Source organism: Centrocercus urophasianus, unplaced genomic scaffold, assembly GCF_019232065.1.
Source record: "Centrocercus urophasianus isolate 14NV4802_14NV808 unplaced genomic scaffold, USGS_Curo_1.0 seq_73, whole genome shotgun sequence".
Classification (NCBI taxonomy): domain Eukaryota; kingdom Metazoa; phylum Chordata; class Aves; order Galliformes; family Phasianidae; genus Centrocercus; species Centrocercus urophasianus.
The window spans coordinates 10,741,684-10,754,869 of NW_024885344.1; the positions used below are offsets into that span (position 1 = coordinate 10,741,684).

The 13,186-nt window shown below is 35.1% G+C and overlaps 1 protein-coding gene across 5 annotated transcripts in view; it reads left to right on the forward strand.

Moving 5' to 3' along the window:
• ERC1 (ELKS/RAB6-interacting/CAST family member 1) overlaps nt 1–13,186 on the forward strand; it is a 288,936-nt gene that overhangs the window by 78,855 nt on the left and 196,895 nt on the right. For 3 of the 5 annotated variants that reach the window (XM_042837662.1, XM_042837661.1, XM_042837664.1), the window contains exons 4-7: nt 3,707–3,781; nt 5,849–6,004; nt 7,728–7,811; nt 9,800–9,967. In XM_042837662.1, the coding sequence (XP_042693596.1) occupies nt 3,707–3,781; nt 5,849–6,004; nt 7,728–7,811; nt 9,800–9,967 (483 nt within the window). The remainder of the gene's footprint in view (nt 1–3,706; nt 3,782–5,848; nt 6,005–7,727; nt 7,812–9,799; nt 9,968–13,186) is intronic. The other 2 variants (XM_042837663.1, XM_042837665.1) reach the window with 1 other exon arrangement.

The following is a 13,186-nucleotide window of genomic DNA, read 5'->3' on the forward strand; positions in this document are numbered from 1 at the left end:
TGGGTCTTCCACCTATTGCATTTCCATCGTAGTAGTTCCTTGTTTATTCTTAGGTAACTGCACAACTCAAAACCGTTTAGAACTTGAATGCACTGCTGAAAGTAGATTGTTCGAAACAGATATTTGGGGTGTGTGTGTGTGTTTGTGTGTATATATGTATATATATACTTTTTTTTTTTTAATTTCTCATTTTCAAAAAGTCCAGAGGAATTGTTTGTACATCTTTTCTATGATCATCCTTTTTCATTTTCTTCTACAATAATAGTATTTAGATGGTTGTTCAACTGATGTTACAAGGAGACATAACTTTCTGAATCTAGTGAAAGTTCATGCAACAGAATGGGATACTTTTTTTTTGAAGCTCAAAAGGGTGAGGAATTATCTTCAGAATTATTCTATTTTGCCTATGCATGTATTTTTAAGTCGGAAAACCTGAGTAAAAGTAACTTTTTAATCCTGAAATGTGGGTGACTGAAACCTTTTTTTCTTCCTGTACATGTTTTTTTTTTGGTTTTTTTTTTAATTCTTAATATGAACATGAAGTTTGAAAGTGTCCACAACATGTGACTGGGGTGTCTTCAACTGTGGATAGTTCTATCACAGGAGCCAAGCTGCACCCTTTGAGATGTGTTGTTTATATGTATTTCTTCTATTTGTGCTGTCATTGCCGAGCAATGATTACAGAAGAACTTGGTATTATAGCACATAGGCTGTGTGTTACAGAGTGTTCTCAAATACCACCTCACTTAATGTGCCACATGTGCCTTTACAAAAGGGTCACCCCGTTCCTTATCTTGTCTGTTCCTTTCAATCTGAGAATCACAGGGAGAGGCTTTGAGAACTCAAAGGACGGACTGGAGGATATGGGCAGTATGCGAGTCTCTTCTGAAGAAAGACTAGAGGTCATCTGGTCATTTTCTTTCTTGTTCAAGTGTTGCTGCTCACTTCAACCAAAGACATAGTGAATTTGAGAGTTCATCAGAAACTACAGGACTGCCACTGCAGAGCAGTAAAGTATCTGAATATTTCTCCAACAGTACACTGTTTGGTGAATGCATGAATGTAGTTGCAAGTGTCCACTCTGTAAATTCTGGATATGGGCATTTTTTTAGGAGAAGGCCACTCCTATCACTTGAATTGTTCATGAACACCCTTTGAAAGTTTTTAAAGGCTCCAATTTAGCTGATGTTGAAGCTGCATGCTAAGATATTCAGTGAAACAGTGTCTGCAACAATATATTACACAACAATACAACAGTATCTATATTCACAGATCAAGAGGACTGATAGCCAATCATAGGATTGTGCTGCAATCCTTGAATCTGCTCAATAAGGAGAGTTTATGGAATTTGCTGGAAATGGATCAATATGCCATAGTTACCTTAGGAAATGCAGTTAGTTCAGTTCATTCTCTGTGGAGGATGACCAAGATCACTGAAGAGTTTTTTGTGATGGCAGCTTGTGAGAGTAGTGAGTAAATGGGTGGATATTGGACTGCTTCTCATTGTGTTTCTAAATTCTTCTTTTGAGTGCTAGAGGCTTATTGTAGCTTCTTCTTATAAAGACAGTATGTGGTACGATGGTTTTTGATTGAAAGCGATGAGATATAGCTCTGAGTTTCACGTGGGGAACTTGTATGGTGGACTTCCTGTTGAAATGTTTGTAAAGCAAATTCAAGCTCATAAGGAGCTTCTTTTTTAGCACCACATAGTAGTGTATGAAATGAATCTCATTACATAGTTGAATAGCGAGTAGTGGAGAGACTGGAAAAGTACTTTCATTGATGTGTTTCAATGAAATGCTGAGGCTGGACATGGTGACATGAGGATGTTACTCCAGCTTTGTAACAATGAAATACTGTGTCTTGACAGCTTCTTATTCTTAGCGAGAGTGGGCTTAAGAAACAGGGTAATAAAGGTTCTTCGAAAGGCTGCTGATTGCTTTTAGAAATCTTACAACGTTGTTAAGGAGATGATCTCTGCAAGATTTTGAAGGCCGTATTATCGACTCCCTGGAAAGAGCATCTCAGCGAAGTGTGTTCCCCCAAGCCCTCCCCAAGATTTAACATCAGCATCTTTAATGTAGAGAAACAACCTCCTCACTTGGTTTACAACCTGCTGAAGAGATAGAAGCAGTATCTGTTTGCAGGCAAGAAGAAGCGTGCCCCTGACCCTCTACCAGAAGGCAGCTGTGAAAGACTGTTAGAGACCAACTGAGAGAAATATATATCTACATCTATCTATCTATCTATCTATCTATCTATCTATCTATCTATCTATCTATCTAAAGGATTGTTTCTGGTTTGTTTGTCCAAGATCCTTTTATCAGGGAATATCTCTCTAAATTGCAAGCATACTTTTAAAAACACTTTCTCAGTAAATCCATAAATACAGTATTTAAAGACAAAATTGCTGCTGGATTTTGTTGTTATTACCATTCACAAGCTTAAACTTGACAAAGGCTTCCTGTGCCAAACTGATGGAAAATTCTTTCTGTGGCCCTTGTCACATGGCTGCACATTTCTGCCTGGCTCATTTCAGCAGCTGTGTAAGAATATTTATTTTTAATGTAGTTAAGTAATATTTTCAGTATTTTGAAATTTCTGTACTACTCTATACCTTTCTTGTTCAGATAATTGACTACCATATGACTACCATAAAGATGTTATCTCTTCCTTTCCCATCTCTGTTGAAAACACAACTTTGTGGATGGCTTTTTGGATTTGTCTTGCAGGGGTCTTATGGGAGTGTGTGGTTAACCTACGTGCATGTAAACAGATGGTTACAGTAACTGGTATTAGTTATGCTATAGGCACCAAAGTACTCTTTTGTCATATAATACATTCTAAATGTATTCGTGTGCCTACATTGAATATTAGTGTTGATGTAAGGATAATATTTTGACAAAAATAATAAAGTAGTAGTTACTGTTTCTCCTGTATTTGCACTTGTTTGGTTTGAAATATGTGCCTACTTTATATGAGAGAACAAGCTGTTTTAGTGTTCTAGCATTTTCCATTTTATTCCATTGAGAGCCCTTTGAAACATGCTAGGTCTGTAAATTCACATAAATGGAAATATCACATGGACATTTCTAACCTCCTGTTTGCATGCTCCGATCTTCTAGAATAAGGTGATATTCATTTCTGTGCTTTGAGCTACGCTCTAGCTCCAGCGGAGAAGGATTTTCATCACATGCCATTAAATGTTGCTGCTATGTGGTAAAAAGTTTTAGAAAGTTATCAGCTGCACTGTAAAGCTTGTTGAAACCACAGCATTATTGTTTTCAGTACACATCTAGTTAAGTAATGGACATATATGCCTTCCGTGAGAATATACTAACAGTTTAGATTAATCTAACAGAAGTTAAATTAATGCTAACAGTTTAGATTACCAGGCAAATGACAGATTTATTTTAGCATATTCAACTACCTTATCAACAGTTCATTTGGAGGAAGTAGATGGTCAGATATGCAGTTTCTCGTTTCTTTTGCACTGTGATGATGGTTCTGTTCAATGAGCTTTTGTATACTCTTTTTTTTTTTTTTTTCATGTAAGAGATCATAAAACACATGAACTGATAACTTCAGAAAGCAGCTAAATTATGCCATATATCAGAAAGAGTAGGTTGTAGTAATTTTGTTTGTATTTGATAAATGGGACAAAGTGCCATTAGGCTAACTTTTGCTTTGTTTTCTCCTCACACAGGAGATACATCGACGGTTTGAAAATGCTCCTGACTCAGCCAAGACAAAGGCTCTGCAAACTGTTATTGAGATGAAGGTAAACAGTTGCATATAGCCAGCAGGAGAGAATATTCTTTGTAAAATGAATTTTCATAGCAAAATAGACTGCTTCAAATGCCATATACTTCTGTCAATCTCCTAATTTAAAAAAACATATATATAAATACATATATAATTTATCAGTATTATTGTGCATCTTATAGAGACCAGTGAAAACACAAAACTACTTCATGACACAATAGAAACCTGTTTGTTGTCTGCTTATGGCAACATATCCAGATTCCTTTCAGTTACCAAAGAGTCCATTGTGTTACAAGAATGAGGTGATGGATTGTTAGGTCTTTATGATGATGTGGGTTGCTTTCTTTTTAAAGTATCAACCTTTGAAATGCCATTTTTTTTTTGCTTTTTGTCTATCAGTGATGTTAGCAATCTCCAACTGCAAAATCCACTTAAAGAACAGGTTGTATAACTGGAGTGGTGCTTGTATACTATCTTAAACCTAACTTTTATGAGTGAATTTGTGATTGAATTCTTCAGCCATTAACTCAGATATCTAATGGAGCAATGGCAATTTGCCAAGAGCTCAACTACAGGTGGACTATGTAATCATATTTTTTATTGGATCGTCCATAAAGTACATCAAACAAGCAAGGTCTGGGCAAATACAATTGAAAATTGGAAACTGTCTTTGCAAACTGTTTTCTTCCATTATCATGCCCTCCTTTTCTCCCACCTTCTGTATCTGTCTCTTTTTCTTTTGCTTTCCAACTTTTCCCTTTTTTCCCTTCCAACTCATTCCATTCCATTCCATTCCATCTCAGTATTTTCTGTAGTCATTTCTCGTCTTTTTACTCTGGAGCCTTTCTTCTACTGTCTTTCTTTTATTATTTTTCTTTATGATCCATAGCAATGAAAACTAATTGACCGTCTGGTAACAATAAGCAGTCTTATGATCTAAAAGGAAATATAAGTATTTCTTGGAAATGATGTGAGGGCTGAAATTGAATACTCTTGTAAATTACAACATAGCACTTTACCTTACTGTAGTTTTTTTTGTTGTTGCTGCAAAAGTCTGCCTTACTGATTTTAACTTAAGCATAAAAAATTAAGCAGCAAACTACTTCTTTATAATGGTCCATTGGAACAATGTTAACTCATGGATAAAAACTTACATATGAAGGTCTTTCATGCTTTTATTCAGCTGTATTTTGATTATCAAAAAATATGATTCAGAGATGGTCTGTGAAAAAAATGGAGGATTGCTTCAAATTCAATCCATATTTCAAGAAAAACGAAATATTTTGGAAGAACAGAGTTAAAAAAAAGAAAGAAAGAAAAAAGGAAGGAAAAAGACTGCCCTAAAGACAGCATTTCGTAAATGCACATGCATGTAAAAAGTATGTGTGGAGCTCTGTGTCCTGAATTAATCTATTTCTGCTGTTCTAACAAATAACACTTCAAAAGAAATGATAAAGAAAATAGATTGAAAATCTCTGTTCATTCTTTAAAGCCACGAGGATAATGGTAGGTAAACTTTCACATTGTTCCAGATGTATGTATTTTAGCAATGGAAATGTTTTATATTTTGTGTGTATTATCCAAAACGCTTCAAGAATCTCTGCTATTTCATCACTCAAAATTAGATTGTTTCATCTCTTCCTTGCTTAAGATGTTTTGTTCTCCATTTATGACCTCACTCAAATTACTAACAGCACAAACTGTTTTTTTCCTGTCATACTTGCAGTCATGTTTTGCTGCTCATTCAGTTAGAATTAAATTTCTCTGTTTTATGCTGGACTTAGCATTACAAGGCAACCTTTTCTCATAGTCCTTTATGTATTCTTTGTACGCTGTGTCCCTGCCCCTAGCCATGTTTCCTTCCAGTACTAAAGTCTTGCTTTCCTTGAAAGGTATAAAAACAATTGCGTCTTTGTGTGCCCAGCCAGATGCTACGCAAAGAGGTATAGATTGATTTATGTAAGAACTTGAGAAAATTTCAAGGGTGGATACATGCCCAACAGATTATTTCATTTATTACTCTTATGGTATATTACCAGAACATCTAACTGTTTTACTATCTGTCTCTTTTAATCCTTTTCAGGATTCGAAAATTTCTTCCATGGAGCGTGGCCTCCGGGATTTGGAAGAGGAGATTCAGATGTTGAAGTCAAATGGAGCTCTGAGCACAGAGGAGCGTGAAGAAGAAATGAAGCAAATGGAGGTGTACCGTAGTCATTCCAAATTCATGAAAAATAAGGTATTGAGAAAGAGTGACTGTAGGAAGACAAAATGAGCCAAAGCGAACAAATGAAATAAATCTTCATGCTCAGTTAAGGAAAGTACTTAGGATCTTGGTTCCCATTCTAGCTCTGTTAGATAGAGTTTGCTTGTATATTGCTCTGTAGCCACTAAAATAACTTATAAATATTAAAAAGAATTTAAAATTCAAATTTGAATATTCAAATTCAGTAGAGTTCAGTGGACCAAATTCTACTTTTACTGCCACATTTGTAACTTTCTTTCATTCCAGAAGTATTTTGTGTGCATCTATAGAATGTTGATAATCCATTATAGCTACAGGTTTTGTCTGCTATCCTTTAAAATGTAGCCTACTGAAAAAAATACGATTCTTTTTGTCACCCCTTGAATATATTATCTTTTATTACACAAAGGCTAGGAAGAACATCAACTGTCAATAGAATTGTTTTCCATTACCCTCCCCTTCTGCTAGTGGAGTCAGAATGTTAGTATATTCTACAATAGTGATCGTGCCAACCTTAATTAATACACTTGGGGTTATTTGTGTCTTAGGACAAATGTAGCAGTGAGATACGTTGGTCCTCAGGCATAAAAATGAATGCAGACTTACTGTATTGTCATTGTATAGCTGAAATTGTACAACAGACAGATATCAGGTGCTGCTTTGTTTCTCTCAAAGAAGTGTTTCTTAGTGAAGCCTAACATTTTCCAATGGACGTCTAGGCCACCTCATACAGTAGATGTGTAGATATGTTGTCAGTAGTTCTGCTTTTCTTAGTTACCTTGTGCATACTTTGTAAAAGGAGTGCACAAATCTCTGAAACAAGAAGCTGAAAATTTCTCCATGTCACGAATAATTCTAACCTATTGTATTTGTCCTGCTTGAAGTTAATTGTCTCAAAAAAGAATGCTGGAGGAAGTTTCTTGAAAAAGTATTATTTGACCTAAAATAGAAACATGTACGAAGTATGTGTTTCTTTAAAAATAGCCACATCTGTTCTTTTATACTTCATTCTTTTATCCCACTGCATTGCCTCTAGAAACTAAAGGATAGCTAGTTCCGAATTGGGAAAATGAAGAGGCAGTTTTCTTCTTTCTTTTCCCTTTCTTTCTTTTTTTCCTTCCTTCCTTCTTCCCTTGTTAGTAGTGCTCATATTTCTTCTCCTCCTGTGCATTTGCTTTTGTATATCTACTTAGCTGTATATCTGTCAGCTACTCTGATATTTTCTGGGTCTCTTCTGTTTGCCTGAACATCTTGTCGTCCAGCTCTGTTTTGTAAGTGTACAAAATTTGTGTTTTTCTTTCTTTTTTCTTTCTAATATTGTATTGTATAGTCAACTGTGAGTGTACACTGACAATTAACTTTTTTTTTTCTCCTGTATTGCAAAATCTCCCTTTACTTGTCCTAGTTTCCTCATGAATTCTAGTTTGAAAACTGAAGTGCCCAATACTTTACATATATAAACATAACCATGAGTATGCATTTTTGTTTCATAATCAAATGTTTGTCCAGCAGCCTGTATGAAATCACAGAGACATACAACATTTGAGAAGATTTAATGAAGAATAGAAGAGAAAAAGAGTGACCAATGTTGATTCTTCTATTCAGTTCTTTGTCACTTTTAGTTACTTCAGTAACTTTAGTTTACTGTTTAGTTGCAAGAGGCTAAGCAAAAGATGATTATTGATAAATATTTAAAAGCATAACAATGTCGTGACAGGTAGAGCAACTGAAGGAAGAGCTAAGTGCCAAAGAGGTTCAAGGGGAGGACCTGAAAAAAAGAGTGGCTGGTCTCCAGGCCGAGGTCTCTGCCGTAAGATTTATCTTTTGTGTGCAGTGGCCATGCACTGGGGCTTTCTAGCTCTCTTGCTTTCGGGGTAACTTTTCTTCTCTTACCTTCTTTACAACTGTGTATAACCATAGGACTAACAGCCTGCTTGGCCCTGTAGCTGCCTTTGGTTCACATGGTTCTGGTGTCCACAACATCACTCTTCAATTTAATATTTCTATTTGTTTTCTTATTTGCTTTTTAATGATATGATTCATTCTTAGCAGTAAGATATTCCCCTCTCTGTAGCACATTTTGAAAAGTATTCAGCACCCATTGTGGTACCAGACTTTCAAAGGGACTTACTTTCCCCAGTAGGATAAAAGTAATTTGATAACGTCTCACAATCATGTGCTGAACCTTCTTAACATTCTTTCACAAGAAAATGGAAGTCAGAAGCTGAAAATATCTTAAAAACTGATTGTTTCATTTTAGCAGCATGAATTTTCCTTTGCAATAATTTTATTCTCAAAATAGTGCATTTGCTGAGTGATCATATAATCACAAAGAGAAGAGAAATGTGAGCTCTTAATGCTGCCTTAACTTCCTTTGCAACTTGATTGGATTCCACTGCATTCTTCCTAGAGAGCTTTAGTACACTGGCAGTGTCAATTTACTTCTCTGAAACAGATGTTTAAAAAGAACTATCTGGAAGTGCTATTTGGGAATTTTAATGTAAAGGAATGTGGTTTGCTTCAGATTAGGAAATTTCATCTAAACACTAGTATGTAGGGTAAACATTTCTTCTAAGATGGCCCACCCCACAGAGAAATTGTTATTTTAAAGAAGGAGCAAACTGTCTTAAGAAAGATATAATTCGTGCTACCTAGTCATTGAAAAAGTTTGTGTCATCTGAAGTTTTTAAGATTTTTCTGATCAAATTAAAAAAAACAAATCCATCACTAGCAGTAAACAGTTTAAATCATCCCAGTCATTGTGCTGAATCTAGGAGTACTGCACCGCTGGTTGTATTGGTCAGTAGCTGATGGCAGAAATAGCCCTGCTACATCAGTACTTTTGTATCTTGTTTAAATAAATGGTGAATTCCTTCTGTGGGCATATTTGCTTTTAGTAAAAAGTATGAAAAAAACATCCTATTATGTCTGAATTAAGTGAAAGATAAGCTACCTAACAGTTCTCTAAACTAATTCTCCTTCTTCTATCTCTTTCCTGCTTCCATATCCCATTGCACGATGGAACACACTGTAGTTCTTAATGAAATCTTTTCATGCTCTTTTATTACTCTTTGGTAAAGAATGTAGCCCTGATTACTGGTACAGTGTTGGCAAGATAAAAGCGCATTTACCCAAGATTTCTAATTATTTTGATTTAATTTACATCTTATTTATAGTTTATGTCAGTTTAATTTTGTTCTTGACACATTCCCCAAAATTGAAGATGACTTGGACAGTTTTTTTTGTTCATGACATTTTAAACATTGAACATTAGCACTTTTGGGATTAGCGTGGTGTGTTTTTTTTTAGTGTCACAAAGATGTTGAAGTTATAAAATGGAAAAATTCTAGTTTTTGGAGAGATGTCCATCTTTGTTATGTAATATACAAGAGAAACCTCTAGATATCTGTATCAAGAAAAGATACTTTTCTTGATGCTACAGGGTAGGAGTACGTTCCTGTTACGATTTTCCTTCACGATGTTAAAAACTTTTCCTTGCTAACTAACTGATTTTGGTCAGTACTCTGAAAAGTGACCAGGATTGACTTTGTTAAAAGCCATTTTTAACTGTAAACGTTCTTATTCCCCCATTTTTCCTTGTACCTTCTGCTTATGACAAAAATTTTTGCTGGCCTTCCATTCAAGGTAACTGAAGACTTCAAAATTCTGAGACAAGTTAAGGATATCATACTGTTTGTTGGTACTTATGTGAATTTATCTTTACTTTTGTAGAAAAGACAAAAAATGACGATTATTTTTTTCTTTCTGTATCTTTTCTTTCTTTTTCAGATTGGCCAGGTGAAACAGGAGCTGTCACGCAAAGACACAGAGTTGCTAGCCTTGCAGACAAAGCTGGAGACCCTCACAAATCAGTTCTCTGACAGCAAGCAGCATATTGAAGTTCTGAAAGAGTCTCTTACAGCTAAAGAGCAAAGAGCTGCCATTCTGCAGACGGAGGTAAAATGGGCAATTGTGCACTTAACTGACTTCCCATAGAGCAAGAGATAAAAAGTATATTCTTTTTCTTCCTGTTTCAATTATGCAATCCCATAATGATTTACTATTCCTTGTTCTGAGCACATTGTTTCTTTGCTTATGTACTTGGTTTCTCTTGGCCAAGAATTGAGGGTAAAGAAATGTGTGAAAGTGCAGATGTGTTCCTATGGATAAATGCACATTTGTACAATATAATCCAGTAATATTATTGTTCCTAGGCACATCTGATATTGGAAGTTGCAGTGCCTGAGCTAGGGGAATTTATTTTCAATGACTTTGTAGCTAGAATTGAGAGAGGAAAAAAAAAAACCCCAAAAAACCAGCACAGCAGTATTTTTGAATATCAAATGGACGATAAGTATAGCATATGCATTTATTGCTACTGGACGTTCTTGAAGAAGAAGTTTGGCATGTTGTGTGAAGACAGCATTTCTGTCTTCTGCCATGGAAAACTGTAATGTTAGGTGAAGCCCAAAAGATGGCAGTCATGCATCAAAAAATATCTGAATTGTTACAGCTAAACCAGCAAAAAGCTAAGCTATAGAATAAGCATACAGAAAGTTTGTGGCTAACACTGGTAGAAAGATTGTATGTTACAAGAGTGTGAGAGAATTTATTTGCACCTTTTACCTTTGTTTAGCCTTCCTTCAGCCATGTTCAGTGACTCTGAGGGTGTATGTGGCCTTAGCCACCTGCAGAAATCAAATTATACAGAAAATACCCTTTGATGTAAAAATGCTTTTCTGATTATTCTCTGGTTTATGATCTGATTATTCTGATTTATGTAAAGACTGAAATGATATTTCCTTCAATGCAATAGGGGTGTAGGCATAACAGTGAAAGACTAAGTGAAGCAGGTCTTACAGAGAGAAACTATATTTAGCTATTAAACATAACTGAGGTAGGGAAACAAGGCAGAGAGAATCCACAGGGACATCTCCAGATCAGAAGCAAAGGCAGCAATATTACAGTTTAAGTACGAGTTGAAAATGAAAACTATGTTTAAGCTTGGTTATATTAACAGACCATTTGAGATAGGCAAATAATTTGGGATGACTGAATGTGGAAGTAGATATTAGGTTAAAAGTAATTAAAAATAAAAAATGCAGCTTTTCATTCATTATATTGATTGAAAGTAATATAAAAATATTAAATCACTGAGTATTGTGAGAAGCTTACAAACAAACTTACTGGAAACACATTGTGTAATTTAAACAAAATATTTAAAAACTAAAAGACATTGTTATATAACTTTGGGAGCTACTCTTGATAGTTATTCAAGACATTTTGATTTTACTTTAGCTGAAGGCCACCGTAGGTGTTTCTTTTTAATGTAGAAATCATTTTATACTATTCTATGACTTGTAATATTAACTAATCGTTGAAAATATTTGCTGATTTCTTCCAAATGAGATTGTCATTTACAAAAGCAAATCATCTCACTGTATTTCTGAAACATGACATGGCTCTCTTAATAATAAAATTTGCCTGAAAGGAGAGACAGCGAGGTTTTCTACTTTTTGCTGTTAGGTTATTTATATTGTTTCCTTCCAGATATTATAACTGAAACACAACATCTACACTAACAGAGAAAGACAATTTTCTGTCTGTCTTCCTGTCTTTGTCTTTCAGTAAGTAGTTGCTATGGAGTTAAAACGTTAACAGCACTGTTTCAGCATGATGCTTCTCTGATAGATTTAAATGGATTATAGAGCTGTGAATGGTGTACTTTCTCTGGAAAAGTAGTTCAAATACAGTCTAGTGCATTTTCCATAGTAAAACGTAGCAATCTAGTATGGATTAAACACATACAAAGTGCCTTTGATTCATCAGAGTATTCCATTGTATCAGCGTTAAGTTGAATATTTAGAATTACCTATTTATGTTTCTGAGAATTTTTATGTAATTCCAACAAGATATTTACAGTTTTTGAAAGATAATCACATCTTCGTCATATTTGCTGATGTTCTTGACAGAAAACTCAACAATTAAATCATCTTACTCACCTTTCTTCTGTCTTCACAAGAGACCCTCTCAAGCATGAGTTGGAAAGATATTCATAAACTGCATCATTAAGATGCTTGATGCATCCTGTGTGACAGCCCTTTCTTAAAGCAATGTTCATCTTTCTATAGAATATTTTTTGCTGGAAATAGGATAGGAGCATAAGATCTTGCTTGGTCTCACTGTATTCTTGACAACACTGGCTGGTGTTAAAATATCTCCATAGCTTATGTCTAGATGCCTGGAGAATGTGTGAGGAAGAAAAGAGGTGCATTTTCTGCCATATTTCATTCAATATTTCAATATTCATTATTGGCAGAAATCTTCATAAGGGAATGATATTTTACAGTCATTTTAAAATAAACATTTTGACAGAAAGGTGCACGGCTTCATGAGCCTTTCTGTTTTTTCTTTAATAAAGCTGCAGGGAGGCATGGCAATACCTACCTTGGTGCAGTGTATCAAAGATGGATCTGATACGTGCCATTACCAGAACTACAAAGAACGGTGTCTAATTTGTGGCATGTTTATCTTTAGGGCTACTGGGTGGAGAGGATATTGTGGTTAACTTTTCAATTTGTGAGGGAAATTATAAAAATAGTTCTAAATGTGTATAATCCTTTCGTAAATGAAACAATCCAAAAATATGTATTTTGGCATTTTTCCGCGTAAAGTTTGTATTATACCTCAGTGAACTCTTCAGCTTGTTTCAGTGCTATCTGGTACATGGATTCAATGAGTGCTTAGACTAATCAGTGGGAATTTTCTGTTTCATGTACTGCTTGACATGAAACTGTAATTGGTCTATTCCATTTGGTAAATTCAGATTTATATCTTTAAAAAAAACAAAAAACAACAAACATTAAGTCATCAGCAACAATATTGTTTACTTCCAATGTCTTATTAGAATATAGAATACTTTATAGGCCTTTCTTTCCTGGGGCTTTTACTTGCATTTAGGAATTTGAATAGACTCCCAAACGAAGGAGGAGTATATTAATGGGAATTGGGTGTCTCTAACAAGATCTCTGCTGACACCTGCAAATATTCTCAGTTCAGAAAACTGAGTTTGCCATGTTAAAGTATTTAGTACCACGTGCTAGAGGTTGTGGAAGAAGAGATTAACTGTTTTCTGACGTAAGCAAGCCCTGAAGGTAGTGTCCTCTATTGAGCTTA